At 45.7% G+C, this 18,972-nt stretch overlaps 1 protein-coding gene across 1 annotated transcript in view; it reads left to right on the forward strand.

Moving 5' to 3' along the window:
• Positions 1 to 18,972, forward strand: part of DOCK5 (dedicator of cytokinesis 5) — an 852,732-nt gene that overhangs the window by 430,397 nt on the left and 403,363 nt on the right. The window contains exons 16-17 of the mRNA XM_078666602.1: positions 9,486 to 9,558; positions 10,333 to 10,436. Coding sequence (XP_078522728.1) covers positions 9,486 to 9,558; positions 10,333 to 10,436 — 177 coding nt within the window. The remainder of the gene's footprint in view (positions 1 to 9,485; positions 9,559 to 10,332; positions 10,437 to 18,972) is intronic.

Below are 18,972 nucleotides of genomic sequence, written 5' to 3' on the forward strand. Positions count from 1 at the left end.
ACACACACTACACTCAGGCGATAACCACCCTCCCGAGCAAGCCATTTCTCCTCCACCCTCCCTCTCTTCCATCTACCCACACAGGGACAGGAACAGGGATTGGGCACTGGACCCAGCAAGGGATTCCTTATCTATGGGAACCTCCCCTCTACTGGCGTCCCGCCCTGTCATTTTCTCTCATCTGCCACTAAACATAAAGCGCAGGAACACCATTTGAAAATGACCCTCTTGAGGAAAAACAAAATCATAACAATAATCCCAAACATGTGACTATCTAGAATGCAGAGTTTTGTAATGTAGTCAGTTGTCGCTGTGGCACTGCGCAAACACAAGTCCTAATCCTCACCGCTGCCCAACAATGTTAGAACTGGGATTTTCTGGTTGGCTAAGGCTTATGCTAAAGCCTGGCAGAAACCACCATTCTAATCAGGGCAAGGGAGTCACACGTCAAGATAACCCCTGCTCACCCCCTTGGTAGCTTGGCACGAGCAGACAGGCTTATTCCAGAGGCAATGTGTAAAGCATTTACGCACGCACACAACAGCAACAACATCCTAGGCACACCACAAAAGGAACTCCACACAAGGTTATATAAAAATAACTTTTGTATTGTCAAAACACATCAGATAGTAATCACACAATATACATTGTGCCAACTGGCCTGGGCAATATTCACTAGGGATTATTTACACCAGGACAGGGCCACATGGGCCACTGTCAGAATCAACACTTAGCAGAAATAGCACTTCTAGAACTTAGAATAAGTGTAGCACAAAAGAACAATTATAGGTCACAACCAGTAACTACTGGTAAAGGTAGGTACACACTACGCAATACTAATAACCATAGATATAGATCACGCATGGACACATAACCTCTCTAGTATAAACTATACTAGGCAAAGCAAACTTCTAAGCATGAGCACATTTAGAAGTATAGCACAAGCATAAAGGCAAAGCACATTACGCAGCAATCATTTTTAGGCCTAACCAGTATAACTACAGTAGGCAATCTCTCACTAGTCTAAACACATTAGACTCCTAAGAATAAATCACATTTAGGGGGCGTAACTCATAGTGAAGTAAACTCTCACTGACATAAACTCACATAGGTAAAATAACTTCAATCACAGTAACATCACATTGCGCAAAAATCACATTAGGGCCTTGTGCCCTACCCACATACCAGCCCCCCTGGCCAACTGGCCATCTCAAGAAGGGCTCAAATGCCCTGTTGTCCAGAATGTCAGGGCGCGCTGCCATCGCAGTGCCAGTCAGGGGTGCGCCACCGGCGCCAACTTAAACGCTGCAGCTGCCCACTACTTGCTGGGCCGCTGAGAGCAACAACAGGGCCTAAACGTTGCAGCTGGCACTAAGTGCTGCACAGCTGTAGAAGGCTTAGCACCACTGTCATCTCTGTCCCACACAGGGACTCTCTCTCTCAATTGCACCTAAACGGTGCAGCTTCCCACTAATTGCTGGGCAGCTGGGAATCAGCCAAAACTGCGACAGGGCCCTCACTGGCCCCTAGAACAAATCTGGCTCTGACACATCACATGCCCCCAAACGTTGGAGCTCTCATGCTCTGGCCACAAAAATGCGGCTTGGTCTCTCACAGGCCCTCTATAGCACTGCGCCAACACGTTGGAGCCCTCTGGCTCTGGACATCCCCATTAACATGCTGGGGTGACCCACTGCCATCCGGGGCCGCCCTGAAGGCATCTCTCGGGCTCTTTAACACCAAGGGGGCCCCAAGCCCCTCATAGGGACTTTGAACAACTAATGGTCATCGTGGGAGCCCCGGGGCTCTTAAGCAAAGAAATGCCCCACTCGTTGGAGCGCCCTCTGGCAACCGGGTCGCTCTGCGAACAAAGAGGAAACTGCCCCCTCGAGCCTCTCTGGGCTCGCAAACAAATATGGCCGGTCGTGGGAGACCCTCGCGGGGGACTCAACATGAAATACCTGTCCCCCAGAGCCCTTGTGGGCTTTAATCACCACGGTGCCTCTCGCAGGCACCTGAGTACACATGGAGCTTCCCTCCCTCGCGGCACTCACCGGCTGTCTTCTGGCAGCACAGCACTCTCCTCCCACGGGAGCCTCGCTCCCTGCAGCACTCCGGCGGTCGTTCTGGTGCCGCGGGCGGGGCTCCCCTCCTCTGGGCCTTGCTGGCGGCCTCTCCTCCGGTGGTGCACTCCGGGGCTCTCTCTTGCTCCCGGGAGCCCCGGGGGAAGCTACCGAGACTTCCTGTTGTCTCGCGGTCCCACCCCCGGCCTGCCTGACTTCCTGTGCTAAGGGCCGCCAATGGCAGCGCGGCCCTCGGCAGGGAGGCGGGCACAGCACCTCCTAACAGATCCCTGGGCCTGCGACGGTGATTTCAACCCGGCAAAGGAGGGGTGGGCTCCCTCGATTAAATCAATAATAAAACCGAGGTGGGCACTCGCTTGGGGGCCATAAAAATAGCGGCAAGGACTCTGGCGGGGTGGGCACCTGCCAGGGGTCTCTAAAAGTCGGCAATTAAGCGGGGCAAATGCCGGGTGGGCACCGGCTGAGAACAAACAGCGCTCCCAAGCGCTAGGCAACTATAAAGCGCTCCCAGGCGCTTAGAATACAAATAAAGCGCTCCCAAGCGCTAAAGACAAAATACAGCGCTCCCAGACGCTTTGAGGCAAAATAAAGCGCTTCCAGGCGCTAGAGGAACATCAAGTCCAGCAAAAGGTCAGCAAAAGTCCTTTCAGGAGTCCAAGACATCAGCAGGACAAAGAGCAGCTCCACGCTGCAGAGCCCAAATAAAGCGCTCACGAAGCGCTAGGGAGCAGGCAGACCCCAAGCCCCCCCAAGAAGGGCTCCCATAGCAAAGGGGCCTCAGCTACCAAAGCAAAAGCCCAGCGCTCCCCTCTGGAAAAAAAAAGGTCCTAGGAGAAAAGTGCAGCAAAGAGGACCCCAAGAAAACAAAGAGCCTCCAGGCATCCAGGTCCATCAGCTATCCAGGGGCTGGGCAGGGCCCAGGGAGGCAAGCCTTCCCCTGGGCCAAAGCAGCAGCACGCCCCTGGCAGGATTCAAGTCAGAAACAAGAACCTTTTACAAGAGGTCAGAGCCTCCTTTTATACAGTGAAAACCTTTGTCTAAAGGTGCAGGGTGGGGGAGAAACCAGTCGCAGCTGGTTTTGGAGTACTTTGTTTTCCCCAGCCACCCTTTCCATTCACCAGACAGGCTAGGGTATTCAGTCGCACCACAGGGGGCGGAGCCAGCATTGTGTGGGGAAAACCCAGCCCTATTCAGGACCCAGGTGCACCCCTCCCCTCACATCAGCATGCTAATCTCAGCACTCACCACTGGGCAGACCCATCCAGACTCCTGGAGCCAGGCTCCAGCCAATCACGTGCCAGCACACTCACTACACACGCACACCCATGTCTGGAAGTGGCACTTCCACACTAGACACATTCATGCCGCATACATCATTACGCAGCATTCAATCTCACGAGTTCGCACATACCAAACTCGACCCTGCACTCCCCACACATCAGGAACTACCATGGTCACACATATTCCCCATGCATTCCTATGGGAGGGCAGGTCACTCACCACACATACACAGAGAGGTCATGCACTTTACACTGTACCACAGTGAAAAAGTGCGCAGCGGCCTAAAATCACCAACACCAGGTCACAGAAACAGGCTAGGAAAAAGCAAAAAGTTTCGGGGTGAACCTGCCAAAAGGGCCAGGTCCAACAATATGGATTAAGTTTGAGATGATTATTAGTTAGCCAATGAACGGCACTCTTTAATTCCTGGTGATCTCTTCCAACGATGTGATCTTGATATATAGCTGTGTGTCATCTGCATACATGTGGAAGGAGAGGTTTGCCTGTTGTAAGATTTCTGTTAGAGGTTCTACGTATAGATTGAATGGAGATTGGGATAATGTTGATCCATGTGGTACTCCAATAAGATTTTGGGATGATGCTGATAGTCTTGTTTCACCATGAATCTTTGCTATCTGTTCTCTAAGAAGCATCTAAACCAATCTAGGACTGAGCCGGATAATCTCATCCTTTCCTCCAGCCGGTCTAGTATTTTGACATGGTTTACCGTGTTGAATGCGTACAAAAGGTCGAGCAGTACTAGGAGACAAGTTTCTTTGCGATCCAGAGCAAGTAGAGCGTCATCCACTATTTGAAGAGTTTCTGTTTCAGTACTGTGAATTGGTCTGAATCCCGATTGGCAGACATTCAGAAGTTTGAATTCAGAAATGTGTTGTATTGGAGCCACTGACCAGGATGGGACATAGCTGCCAGGGAATAGAGGCCTCTGGCGGACTTATCATATTGCTCTATAAGCAGATAACCTCTTAATATTCCTATAGAGTATGTACACCGATCTGGGGTGCACAAGTAGATTGTTTGAGAAATTCAGCTTTGTATCTGGACTGAAGGTCAATTGGCAGACGTTGCGCTTGTTTCCGAAGAATCCTAATTGTGTTTCCTCAGTGCGACTAGACTTACTACAGTGGGAACCTAGATGCCTATTTTACCAGGGAGTAAACATATACCATGCCCCAGCTGACTTGCTAGATGGCAATGTGGGGAATTCGATCAGGGCACTTAGAGTGAGCTTAGATTTTTTTAAGACACTTCCCCTCTCAGTGGCAGGACAGGTGGCATTGATTAAAATGGTAGCACTGCCCCGGTTGCTCCATTTCTTAGTGACACTGCCTGTGTGGATTCCACAAGCATTATTCAAAGATTGGGGTGCAGGCCATGGATGAGTAGCGTTAACCACGTTGCAGAGACCCCTAGCGGAGGGAGGCCTGGCTGTCCTTTATTTTGAATCCTACAACCTTGCTGCGCAATTGCAATTGCTACCAGAAGTGGATGGCAGGCAGACAATTGATGGAATGAGAGGTGACCAATTATACATCTGATCTCCTCCAATTGACCAAAGTACTGCTGAGATTGGGACACCCCCATGGAAATGATAACACCGAATTTCAAGTATTGTATCACATTTGGAGTAGATGTTTACAAAGAATATGGGTGAGAAGGCCATTCTCGCCCAACATACCTTTAAATATGTTGGAGGTATTGATTTACCTCAGGAGCACTTTTTACTGTATGGAGCAGTGAGGACCACAATAAATTGGCCCTTAGGTGGGCTTAACTGAACCACGGATCATAGGAGCTGTCAGTACATAGCTATGGCCTCGGACACTTACAAGGAAGTCACCTACTGCACTTACAAGGCAGTCACCTACTCATAGGGTGGTATGGGGAGATATACTTGCACCCCTTAACTCCTTACGGGCCGAATGGGAGGAAGGCCTAGGTGACTGGACGAATATACTGGAAAGGACATTTTCACGAAATGCTCATTTCAAATTAATCAACTTCTATGTAATACATAGGGCAAACTTCACCCCCGTAAAACTCAATAGACACTTTCACACAGTGGGGGCTGCATGCCCAAGATGTAAGGAAGAAGGGGCAGAGTTCCTACATGTGATGTGGAGTTGCCCGTTGCTCTCAGAGTATGGGGTAGAATTGTGAATACTGTTGCATATATTGCATCAAAGGAGATCCCCATTTCACCGTGGCACTGCGTTTTAGGCTGGTACACGCTTATTACTAAGCCCAAGCCTATGACTAGATTCCAGGAGTTGGCTTAATACTAGCAAAAAGGGAAATCACCAGGAATTGTGAAGGCGCTGGGGGGACACAGGTGCAAATAAGGCACAGATAGCTTGAGAGATTGGCAGGGTATGAGAGTGCAGTACTGCTCCGAGAAGCTCGGCAGAGATGTGGTTCCTTGGACATGGCTAATGCCTGGGAAGTATTAGTACACAGTATGAAAGGCCCGGATCTCTCATCAACAGCAGTTTCCCCAGGTAATTCTCAGGAGAGTGCCCCTGTCTGAAATGATCGTGATGCATATGCGCCTGGTCACTGCTGCTGATAAGGTGCAAAGCTGATTTGAGATCACGGACTCTTTGATCGCAAACAACCTCATACTTGATGTGAAAGAATGATTCCAGTTTGGGCACAGCTAAACAATATATTGACGTATGGACGCGACTAAAGGGAGGACCGATGGATGAATTAGGGGGGGGTTGTTGTTTGACGCAGATGCTGTCAAGATGTTGGTTGAAAACATGCTGCTCAGATTTTACTATATTATGTTTGTGGATCATCATGTATTGATAACAAAAACCAATAAAATCTGTTTACAAAGAAAATTGAAAAGTGTGGAGAAAGTGAGGTTCCACCAATAACTTATGAATGATTTTCTTGTTAATATCATACCAGAGTTGACCAACCACTTTTATCTCCCCTGTCCGCATACGTACGCAACTGGAGTGGCTTTAAAGCACATTAAAAGAGGCATGCCAACAGCCAGCCATTTACGTACAAATGACTCCAAAACATATCAGTTCAAAAATAACCTAACGTTTCCTCTCTATTTAAGTTCTGATCTCTCTTTTGAGAGAGCCTTGTTTCTTGGTGCTTTGTTCTCACTTCTATGATAGGCAGTGGTACTCTTCAGGAAATGCATAGGTCACAAAACAAATTAAGTTGTTATGGATGCTAGAAATGTCTGACTTGGCTCTCAGTTTGAATATCTGCAAAGAATGTGCAAGGTTCTGTGGTATATAAATAAATAATACCGGATCTAGGTTTTACTGGACATAGCAATAACAGATAGCTCAATAAATAAGAGTCAAGATTCGAGGTAGTAGGAGTTTGCAGGTTTAATACAGCATAAAGGACAGGAACAGGACAACCTGCACGGGAACAGGATGGCAGCGCTGCCTGGGACAGGATCAAGGGAAAGGAATCGGCGTAAGGGAATGGGTAACATTTAGTAACAGTGCACAAGCATATATACTAAAACAGTTGCATTACAATACATATGATAGGCGGAGCAGTGGGTGTGGTCAATAGCAGTCGCGAAAGATAAGGGTGAAAGTAGGTGTAACAAGAGGCGTGTACATAGATATGTGATGTAAACGTAACAGAATATGTCATAAATGGGGCGGAAACATGGAGGGGGCTACCCAAGGAGCCGGGACCTCTAACCTAATGGTGCGCGCAAGCTGACAATGACGTGTTACTAGGAGAAGCTGGGGGCTATGAACTCTGTGCTAGGAGTAGAGACTGAAGTCTGGAGAGTCAGGGCGACATGTACCTAAACCCTATCTAGTATCTAATGTTTAGAGGACATATTGATATAAACTAAAAGTCAGGAGGGGAGAGGCTAACAGACTCTAAGACTGGAGCATGCATTATTCTACATGTAGTGCGTGATGAAGAATATTAAATGACCATTAATTCAGTATTTCTCTTACATGGAGACGTAAAGGCTAGACGATGACGGAAACTATTGATGCGATTCAGTAGTTTAGGAATGCAGAGAAGGAGGGCTGGACTGATAACTAGAATCATAACATACTCTTGGCAGACTCGTAGGCAGAGCCAGGCCGAGCCGGGCACTGTGAGGCAGGAAGTAAGTGAAGGGTCGAGGATACAGGTGGGGGCTGTATCGCTCCTCAGCGAGGATTCAGGAGACAGGAGCTGAATCTGGTGTCCAGGCCCTTTTGAGGCCTAGAAACGGGGACTTTACAATGAAATAACGTGCACACTGGGAAACGTGGCAACGTAACTTTACATAGGCCTGATATTCGTAGTATTCACGTGAACTGGAAACTGGCATACTAGAGATGGACACAACTGTAATTGCGTCTTTAATCAAACATGGGGAATACATATGCATATTAATCATGCACACATAACATAAGATGGAGGACACGTAGGGACACAGAACATGGCAAAATTTACTTTTCCACAGTTCACAAGGCTAATGATGAGTTGTTCACACATCCACTCGTTCACATTTATTGTAGCACGAAGGACCTTCAAAATTATTGTTGCCTAATGATGGTCATTCATTTGTACAGGGAATACACTCATGTGCCCTATGACACATCACAAACCATGAGATACTAATAAATGCGACTTGAGTACTGTGCGTTGATACCTCTGGGACCCGTGCCTGAAGATGCCCTTCACAACTAGCAGATTTCAGTGAGAAAAACAAAAAGTGATGGGCAGAATTCTTGAATTTTTCGAAACCACTGGTAATTACTCTGGGCCACATTCCAGTCCATTGTTTTTTACTCACACGGCCAGTATGGAGAGAGGCCAACCATAGCCAATTAGTCTTGCCTTTACTCTGTTAGGAACAGTCCAACCTCAACTGCTAGACTGTATCTACTCTAGCTCCTTGTGCCATTCGTCTCAAGCAATACCTCACTGATGAGGCCTATGCAGTCTGAAACGTGTCTAGGCTTTTATTCCCATACATAGGTGGTGGAGCCTGTAGTTCATGCTGGACTGTCTCTACTGGGGTAGGAGAACACTGATTTGCATATGTTTGGTTCCTGCCGTTAGTGGCACAGTAAGTAAGGAAATGTGTTACCAATATCTAAGACTAATTAAAGCGTTAGATCCACCTTTTAAATTTTTGTTTTCCTCACCAAGAGTTTTCTGTAATACAACTTTCCCCTGGGGGCTGAATATCACGGTGAGAGAGATCCAAACCCTGAATGCACAAATTTCAATGGGCTCCCAAGACCATCTCAATGTCTGTGTCCAATGTATCACTGGCACATAGCAAGGATATGTAGAGGTGCTGCCTGCCTCCGTACATTGCATTGTTTTGGTGGCCTCTCATTGTCTGTTAGTGGAGAAACATGCCCATTTGGAGGCCAGCAGCCGAAGGTTAGGACCCTACCGGCCCCTCCCAAAGCAGCTGTAGGTTGGTGCAAAATGTGCACCAGTCTATGGCTGTTGTACATATTCAGCCTTGTTCAGTGGATCTTTGATAAAGTAAAAGGAATTCCCTGATTTTCACACAAATACCCCCATGCAAATAAAGGAAATGGCTCCAGTGCATTCCATGGTATACATGCTTCACTGGGGTTCTTGGTTGCTGAATGAAGAAGAGTTTTTCTGTAGCCACTTTGGGGCTGATTGCAAGCAACTTAAAGGCATACTGTAACCATGTTCATGCTGAAAATACATACTGTATATTTTAGTTGTAGTTTAGCGATCATCACAGCTTTATATTTCCTAATTAAACGTTCATTACAGAATTGTATAATTTAGTGTGTATGGTTGTAATAATGCCACTATATTGTATTGTGCATACAACAGTAATTGTTTTGTAACAGATTAAATGTCCTAAAGTTGTAATCCTGTGTAGTCTTTTCCCTGGTCTTTCTCTCATTATTAGTGGATTCGGGTAGGGATATCACGCTTAGTTCTTTATTGATGTCGGCGCAATGTGCACTCTGGTATTGATGATAGGCTTACAGTTGGAGGACCTTCATGGTGGATTTAAGGATTCAGCTCTGGGGATAGTTTCTAGTACAATAAACTAGTTGTTACATCCTTTCCCTTGATGGAACTACTGTTCTTATTGGTTCATAGGTGTCTATTGCAATAGAAGACGTCAGTCGCTGTCACTTGAGGTTTACCTTTCGACACCGTTCATCTCAAGAATGTAAGTACACATTTAATGGAAATATTTTGTTGTATGTTTAGCATACTGGGCTGTCACACAATGTGCTGGCCAAAGTCACTAACTGAAGTGGTACCTTTACCCCGAGTGGCACTGTTTGTGCCTGAAGTCTTTATTATAACAACTTCCTCTTTTTACACGAAAGGATGCCGACATACCTTGTGTGAAAACAGACTTTTCTTGCAGGTCCTTCAATTTATTTGGCATTTCTCTGTATATTTGTTGATACACTACTCTATGTGACACAGTTAAGAATAACATTCAAAGGCTGGAGTATTACAGCTCTTTGCGGAGCTTTTTATTAGCTTAAGATATATCAAATCGTTATGTCTTGTGATTTGGGCATCATAGACCAATTTTTCTCTATACGCAGTAAAGTGAATTTACAAATGTTAAATGGCGTTAAAGATGTAATTTACTAATTCTTCATACTTTGCGTCATTTTGTAAATCAGATATGTTCAGAAAGCCTGTGCTAGTTTAGTTGTGTTGGTAGTAATCTATTGTAGCTGCTTTGCCCTATTTAAAGAGCTATGATTTTAATATGCTTCAGCATCATATGTGATATAAGTTTAGCCTTCACTGTTATATGGACTTTATTAAAATGGTAGCTGTAATCGTACGTTTAAATGTTGGAAATGTGAGATAAGATCTTGCGCTTGATTATCAAAGTTGACTAAAGGATTATACCAGTTTGCTTTCCAGATGCTAGATCCCAGTTCACTTCCTTTGTTTCTCTATTTCCCTTTCTTCGTAGCAAGAGATAGATCAGAAAAACCTTTTGGGATGGCCTTTGTCAAGCTGATGAATGCAAATGGGACAACGCTTCAGGATGGCAAGCATGATTTAATCATATATAAGGTGAGTGAAGCAGAACTCTCAATTTACCAGCAAGGGGGCTCTTTCGATGGTTACAAGCTCGAAGACTGGCAAGGTCAAATAATCATTTCTTCCTTCTGAGGTTCATAAATTGAGTGCCATTAGAATAGTTAATGGTAACACCGCTTTCATGCAACAGTTAGAAATCGCAAAACTATATTTTTTGTAAATGAAAAAGCACCGCTATGAAGTTAAGTGTCCAATGATTCGTTGGAGAGTATTAACTCGTTAGGCCACATTCATACAGACGCTGAATCGTAAGCAATGTTGGATAGATATATGGAATTCAATGTTCCTAATGGATATTGATATGTAAATGGGTCGAATATAGCAAGGAAACCCTAACCCAGGAGGATTTCGGATTAGTAACACCTAGCGTCTGGAAAATAATTTAGCCCTGAAGAAGTTCCGGTAACGGAACGAAACGCGTTGGCTGGTGTTTATATGGACTAATAAAGGAACATTGAATTCCATATATCTATCCAACATTGCTTACGATTCAGCGTCTGTATGAATGTGGCCTAACGAGTTAATACTCTCCAACGAATCATTGGACACTTAACTTCATAGCGGTGCTTTTTCATTTACAAAAAATATAGACTATTTCCAACTCTCTTGGATATGCCCTTGGGGACAGGGGGCATTTGAAAACTGCACGCCAGTACTTTAGAATACAAATTATATTGGAGATATTGGGGTTGGTGCTTGGAACCAGAGTGGTCCACTGTCTGCAGTTCTGTTATATCAAGAAATCGCAAAACTGTTGCATCAAGCTCTATAAGATGGCTCAGTGAGTTAAACACTCACCATTGACATCTACAGCGCTGTGAACTTGTGCCCAGGTAGGGATCCTATGGGCCCTAGATGTATTAAACAGGTAATCCAGCGGAAAGAAAAATATTGTACCTAGCAGTGCATACTCAGCTGAGTGTCATCATCTAAACAATCTTTATTCTGCATTTTACCATAAAGGCATGTAAAACATATAAAAACAATCGGTACAATATAAAAAAGTATCTTTGATATCATTCTAAAATCTGTTCTTAACAATAATTGAAACAAAATCATCATAATACACAGAATTTTACATACATACATCAATTAGAGGGTTACAAGCTCATAACGTTTTCTAATTTGCAGGGCACTTTTGATCAGATTTAAAACTGCATGGCATATATCTTTCGAAGATAATTTTTGTAAAAACTCCACTGCTGTCAGCTGTTGCATAATCTGTGCCAGGAAAGCAACTCTGGAACTTTAATATAAAAAACAGAATAAGGTAAAGTGGCACATGCTCTGCTTTGTAACATTGTAACAGTGACATGGGGATAATTCATGCTGCCATACACATTGTATTGGAAAAGCAACTTTAAACTGAATTACATTCAGTCTAAGATATGTTAAATATGATCAATAAGTTGTGTTCTTTATTCTTAACAGGTATGGTTCAACATTTTTAACCGTTGTTATTTGTACATAAAGCTCACAGTCTTGTTTTTCAAAACGCTCCGTAATCTCTCATCCAGATATTGCTCCATGTGGCGACGCCAACCATGGTATTCTATTTACGCTTTCTAGTGATAAACAGTCTGATATGCACCCTGACACACCCTCACCAAACCTGACTTTGGCTTCTGCCAACATTTTATCCATAAATGAAATAGGGCAATTCTTATCTGATCCCCTACAGAAGGTAGCCCCAACACCTCATGGCAAACAAAATATTAAGTATTTTTAGGGACTGCGACCAAACCTGTGTGTGAAGCCATTTTCTGTGCGTTGGAGTGCATTTGCTTTTTGATACCCCCACACTCCAGCCCCATAGAGAGTAGCCGAGATGCATTTTGACTTATACAGGACTATCATCTCCGCTAATGGTTTGCTTTAAAATCTGTGCAAATTGGAAAATGGCTTCCATGGTCCTTCCCATTTGTTGTAATTTCATTTGGAGATTTGATTTCCACCTTAACAAGAAGCTAAAAATGATTCTTAAGTAACTAAAATTGGTTGTCCTTTTAAGTGGTGTTCCCCCCCATTCTAAAGTGCTTAGTTTTAGTGCATAGTGGCCATGGCCCACATGTCAGCGCATTTATTTCAACTGATTCACTTTAAAATCCAACCCCTCCATATACTCAATCCCACTCTTGCTAAATGTTCGGTTATTCCATTTATGTAGAGCAGTAAAAGGAATGGGGTTAACATTCATCCATGTCTTACTCCTCTTAGGAACTCTATTTGTGATCCTAATTCCCCCTGCGGACCACATCGTACCAAGGCTTTCAAATCATAATGCAACTGTTTTACTAGGGTGAGGAGTTCTGGTTCAACCCCCAACTTCTGCATTATTTCCCATAGCTTATCCCTGTTAATTAAATGAAAAGCACTCAATAGATCAATGAATGCCATGTGAATGCCCCCTTTTTACCTTCACGTATTTGCTTGTGATAAGATGGAGGTTTAGTATTTGTTTTGCATATATCTGGCCTGAACCCAAATTGTGCGGGCATTGAGACCTTATTCTCTTCTACACAGTCTCAAGGCGGGCCAAAATTACCCGTCCCTGGATTTTTGCAATAGAATAAATTAGGGAGATTGGCCTATTGCAAGCTGGCGCTGATTTAGCTCCCTTTTTAGGGCTCGGGCGGAGCCCGAGATCCTATTAGTACAGAAAGAAAAAAAAAGTGTGTTAAGGCCTCGGGAAAGACACATTCCTTAATTTTTTTATTATCTGAATGGTCATTGGTGTTCACGGTGATGTATTTTTAGTAGTCTTGATGCTATTGGGCAGTTGTAATTTTCGGGCGCCATTTTGGGCATATTTCGTGCGGTTACGTGCTCGAAAGTGCATTCATCTTAATTAGGAGCTGTCAGGCTGTCAGGGTGGCCGTGTAATGCATTCCAGATGGTGTGCGCGCGTTCACCATCTAGCAGTGTGTTTGTCGGGCGCGCGTCCTCCTCACGTGCACACAGGCATAGACGCCGTGTGCGGCTCCTTCCTGCCGGCCCGGGGAGCTGCTCTGCCGCTCTCTGGCTCACTCCCCGTCTCCCCGCCTGATTTAGACATCACCGGCTCGGGCTCAATTACCAGTCCAGGACCCGGGCAGCGCGCTGCCTGGCTCCCTTCTCTTCCGTTACGGGAACCCCGCTTTTATTGTAATATCGGCACTTTTTGTATCTCATTATCATGACTATATTTGTGATTATAAGAATCTGCCGCCAGCCGGATCCATCTAGGAAACAAAGCTATTCCGTTTGGAGAAACAGCCCCGGGAAGCGGCAAAGAAGGGCGGCCGCGGCCGGGCTGTCAGCGCGCCCTGCACACACCGCCCCGGAAAGCTCGGGCCAGTGACTTCACAGGCCCTGCACAGTCCCATCCCCACGGCGCCCCCATTCATGCCCACGCCCCTTCCAGCAGTACGAGAAGGAGCCCCCGTCTCCCCACGAACACGAAGTGACATGACGCCTCCAACATCGCAATGTTCCTTCAAACAACCAAAACAAATGTCTCTGCTGGCAGATTTTATCGCCCCGAGAAAGGCACTCTTTTCCTCCGAAAATAAATGTTCGAGGCATATGGGCTGCAGATGGTACATTTATGAATAGATCGCCATCTGGTGTTGGGCTCGGATGATTGCACTTTGTTTTTCTTCTGGAGAAGTCTTTGTCGTCATAGGTGACTCCTCCTCTCGGTGTTAGTGCGCATGGGCATCGGCTCCATCCTTAGATTGTTTTTTTCCGCCATCGGGTTCGGATGAGGATCGAAGCGCTCCGGACCGACTTCAACAAAGAAGGTTATAACCGGCGCGTATTCCTTTCCAAATCGACGGTATCGTTATCGAACGCGACTTCACTCCATACCGACGCGATTCGAAGGACGACGACTACGAGAAACTCGACGTAGTCCAGCCCGGGGTCCATGGAAAGGACTCCATTCAAGAAATGTCCAACGTGTGGTGCTAAGTTCCCACACAAGGACCTACACGAAGTGTGCAACCTCTGCTTGTCCCCTGAACACGAATTAAGGGACTGTGAGGCCTGTGCAGCGTTCTCGTCAAAGTCGACGATTAGAAACCGTCGAGCCCGAAGACACGAGGTATCGAGAATGCAGTCACAAGCAATCCCGGAGCTGTTCGAGGACCAGCACCCAGAAGAGGAGGAAGAAGAGGCCGACGAGGCGGGGTCAGAAGCGGACGAGTCCGACGTCGAGGAAATCGACGTCCAACAAACCGTGAGTGACGACGTCCCTTTACCGAAAAACAGACCCCGCACGGTGTCGACCCCGCCCTCGAGCCCGGTCAGACAACCGAAAAAAGTTTCCAACGCCCCGCCTTCGAGCCCGGCAACGAAACAGAAACCGAAACACTCGGTCCCCCATCATAGTGGTTCCGGTTCCGATAAACCGACCACATCGACACCGAAGCACCAGGTCAAGGAAAGCTCGAAGTCGAAGCAGTCCATGTCGACACCGAAGCACGCTTCGGCGCCGAAAACACCCTCGACACCGGGGACATCTTCGATACCGAAGAAGTCGGATCCGAACAAAACTTCGGCACCGAAAATACAAATGGACATTTCAAAGAAAAAACACCTTTCGGAACCGAAAACTGCGGTACCGACACAGGAACACGGAACGGATCCTAAACAAAAGACTTTGTTTATTGACCCAAAGACTGGCAAGGTAGTCACAGAACTACCTAAAAAGAGGAAACATGAACATTTGGACGACAAGGCTCATCCAAAGAAGAGAACAATGGGGACGAATACAACTCCTCCCCCTTCTCCCAAACCTCACACACCATCTTCGCCTCTTCCTCACAATAGGCCAGATATTCCTCCCACACGTCCATCTACACCTACAACAGATGGAGAGAGTGACACAGGGGAGGGGGAACACCCTGGGGATGATGAGGACACAATCCCAGAGGAGGCAGACCCATGGGAGGAGTATAATGTGGGATCAGGTAATGATACCGACCTTGAGTCATATCCCTCAAAACCTTCACCTCCTGATGACAATACTGGGTTTGCACAACTCATTACTAGAGCAGCAACATTTCATAAGGTAGACCTACATACAGAACCTCTAGTACAGGACTTCTTATTAGAGACACTACCTACTGCACAAAAAACATCAGGAACACTACCAATGCTAAAAGGCCTTCTCAGTCATACATCAGAGATATTCAAAGACCCAGTGAGGGCTAGGGTATTGAACCCAAGAATTGATAAAAAATATAGGGCAGCTCCAAAAGACCCAATATACATTAAGGGACAAATTCCTCTAGACTCACTAGTGGTCACAAACGCTCGCAAGAGAGCAAACTCTTTATCTACAGGAGAAGCGCCACCTCCTGACAAAGAGTCTAAACTAATAGATGCCTCTGGCAAGAGAGTAGCATCTCAAGCGGCAAACAGTTGGCGCATAGCTAATACGCAAGCACTACTTGCAAGGTATGACAGAGCGCATTATGATGAGTTAGAAACACTCATCAAACATCTCCCTAAAGAACATCAAAAGAGAGCTGATCAACTTATACAAGAAGGGAAGTTAATTACTAACACTTCAATAAAGTGCGCCCTAGACGCGGCAGAAACTGCGGCAAGGTCGACAAATACAAGCATCATGTTAAGGAGACATGCATGGCTCAGAGTGTCAGGATTCAAACAAGAGGTACAAACCTCGTTACTTAACCAACCTTTTGATGGGAAAACACTTTTTGGCACAGGGACAGATGAGGCCCTAGAAAAAATGAAAAAGGATACAGAAACGGCTAAATCAATGGGAGCATTGCAACAGCCGACACAAAGAGGTTCCTTTCGTAGATCCACCTATAGAGGAGGATCCAAAAGTACAGGTACAAACCAACAGCAAACCTCTTTTACACCTACATCACCCAGAGGTAATTCTAGAGGTGGATACAGGGGTAACAACAACAAGGGTAGAGGTCGCGGAAACAACAACAACCGCAACTCTCCAACCCCAAAACAGTGACTTCATAGAGCTTCCCCCAGACCATATAACACCGGTAGGGGGACGCCTATCACAGTTCCTACCTGTCTGGGAAAACATCACATCAGACAAGTGGGTAAGACAAATTATCCAACATGGTTATTGCCTAGAACTCACAGCTACCCCACCAAACATCCCCCCCAAACAGCGTCCAATGAAACAAGATCACCTGACACTGTTAAAACAGGAAGTAATATCACTGCTAGAAAAGCATGCCATAGAGAAGGTTCCACAGCACCAACAGGGAACAGGAGTATACTCCCTATACTTCCTAATCCCCAAAAAGGACGGGTCTCTAAGGCCAATACTGGACCTAAGACCTCTCAACGCATACATAAATTCGGAACATTTCCACATGGTCACGCTCCAACAAGTACTTCCTTTACTGAAGAAAGGGGACTTTCTTTCTACACTGGATCTAAAAGACGCTTACTTTCATATCCCTATTCACAAAGCCCACAGGAAATACCTCAGGTTTGTGGTAGAAGGACAACATTATCAGTTCAAAGTCCTCCCATTTGGTGTCACGACGGCACCAAGGGTGTTCACAAAATGCCTGGCAGTGGTAGCAGCTCACCTAAGAAGACAACAAATTCATGTCTTCCCATACTTGGACGACTGGCTAATAAAAGCCAGGTCGCAAGAGGAGTGTCTGCAACACACACAAAAGACAATTCAGCTACTACACCAGCTAGGGTTCACGGTGAACTACACAAAGTCACACCTACAACCAAACAAAGTTCAACAATATCTGGGGGCTACCATAGACACAGAAAAAGCCAAAGTGTACCCCAACCCAATCAGAGTCCAAGCAATGCTTACAATCATTCAGAGATTTCAGCCACAACACTCACTAACAGCAAGAGTGTTCATGCAGCTATTAGGCATGATGTCATCCTGCATACTGCTAATACCATATGCAAAACTACAAATGCGTCCGCTACAAGAATGTTTAGCGACACAGTGGAATCAGGCTCAAGGACAGATTACGGATCTGGTGTTGGTAGACGACCGCACACACCGTTCTCTGAAGTGGTGGAACAGAACAAACATTACCAAGGGGCGGTCGTTCCTAGAGCCAATTCCACAGGTGACAATAACAGCAGACGCATCGCTCACCGGATGGGGAGCACATATGGACAAATACACAGTACAAGGAAGGTGGAGTGTGCAGGAAAGAACACTGCACATCAACTATCTAGAACTACTGGCAGTGTTTCTAGCATTGAAAGCCTTTCAGATACATGTTATCCACAAAGCAGTCCTGATCAGAACAGACAACATGACAGCAATGTATTATATTCAAAAACAGGGGGGGACGCACTCTCTCCAATTATCCAGACTAGCACAGGAAATTTGGAGATGGGCCATTCCTCAAAACATCTATCTGTTAGCCGAACACCTACCAGGAGTTCAAAACCAGATAGCAGACATCTTAAGCAGACAGTCGGAACAAATACACGAATGGGAACTGCACCAACAAATACTGCAGCCATTCTTCCAAAGATGGGGACAACCAGAGATAGACCTATTTGCCACTCATCAGAACGCAAAATGCCAAAGCTTCGCGTCCAGGTACCCACATCACCTGTCGCAGGGCAATGCGTTATGGATAAATTGGTCCAACAAATTTGCATACGCTTTTCCCCCTCTCCCACTAATCCCATTAGTGCTCAGGAAACTGCAACAACATTCAATGACCATGATACTAGTAGCACCCACGTGGGCAAGACAGCCGTGGTTCACCACGCTCCTGCAACTCTCACAAGTGCCACATCAAAAGCTACGAATTCTACCCATGCACCTTACACAGAACCATGGAGAAATAATGCACCCAGATCCAACTCAATTGAACTTAGCGATCTGGCTCCTGAAATCCTAGAATTTGGGTACTTGGATCTCCCCCCAAATTGCATGGAAATAATTAAACAAGCGAGACGTCCAACCACCAGAGCATGCTATGCAGCTAAGTGGAAGAGGTTTGCTATACACTGTACTAATAACAATATCAACCCTCTAGACGTATCAACAAGGGAGATTATTTGCTACTTGTTACACTTACAGCAATGTAATCTAGCGTACACATCTATCAGAGTACATCTAGCAGCTATAGCAGCATACCTACAAAACAGGCAGCGCATATCACTGTTCAGAGTACCAGCGATAAAAGCATTCATGGAAGGTCTTAAAAGAGTCATTCCACCAAGATTACCACCTTCCCCAGTCTGGAACCTCAACGTAGTACTCACCAGACTAATGGGGCCACCCTTCGAACCTATGCATAGGTGCGAAATACAATTCCTTACATGGAAGGTGGCATTCCTTATAGCCATTACCTCACTCAGAAGAGTAAGCGAGTTACAGGCATTAACAATACAAGAACCATTCCTACAGATACACCAGAATAAAGTGGTTCTTAGAACAAACCCAAAGTTCTTGCCTAAAGTAATTTCAGCATTCCACATCAATCAGCCAGTGGAATTACCAGTCTTCTTTCCAAAGCCACAG

This window comes from Lissotriton helveticus, chromosome 11, assembly GCF_964261635.1.
Source record: "Lissotriton helveticus chromosome 11, aLisHel1.1, whole genome shotgun sequence".
In the NCBI taxonomy this organism is placed as follows: Eukaryota; Metazoa; Chordata; class Amphibia; order Caudata; family Salamandridae; genus Lissotriton; species Lissotriton helveticus.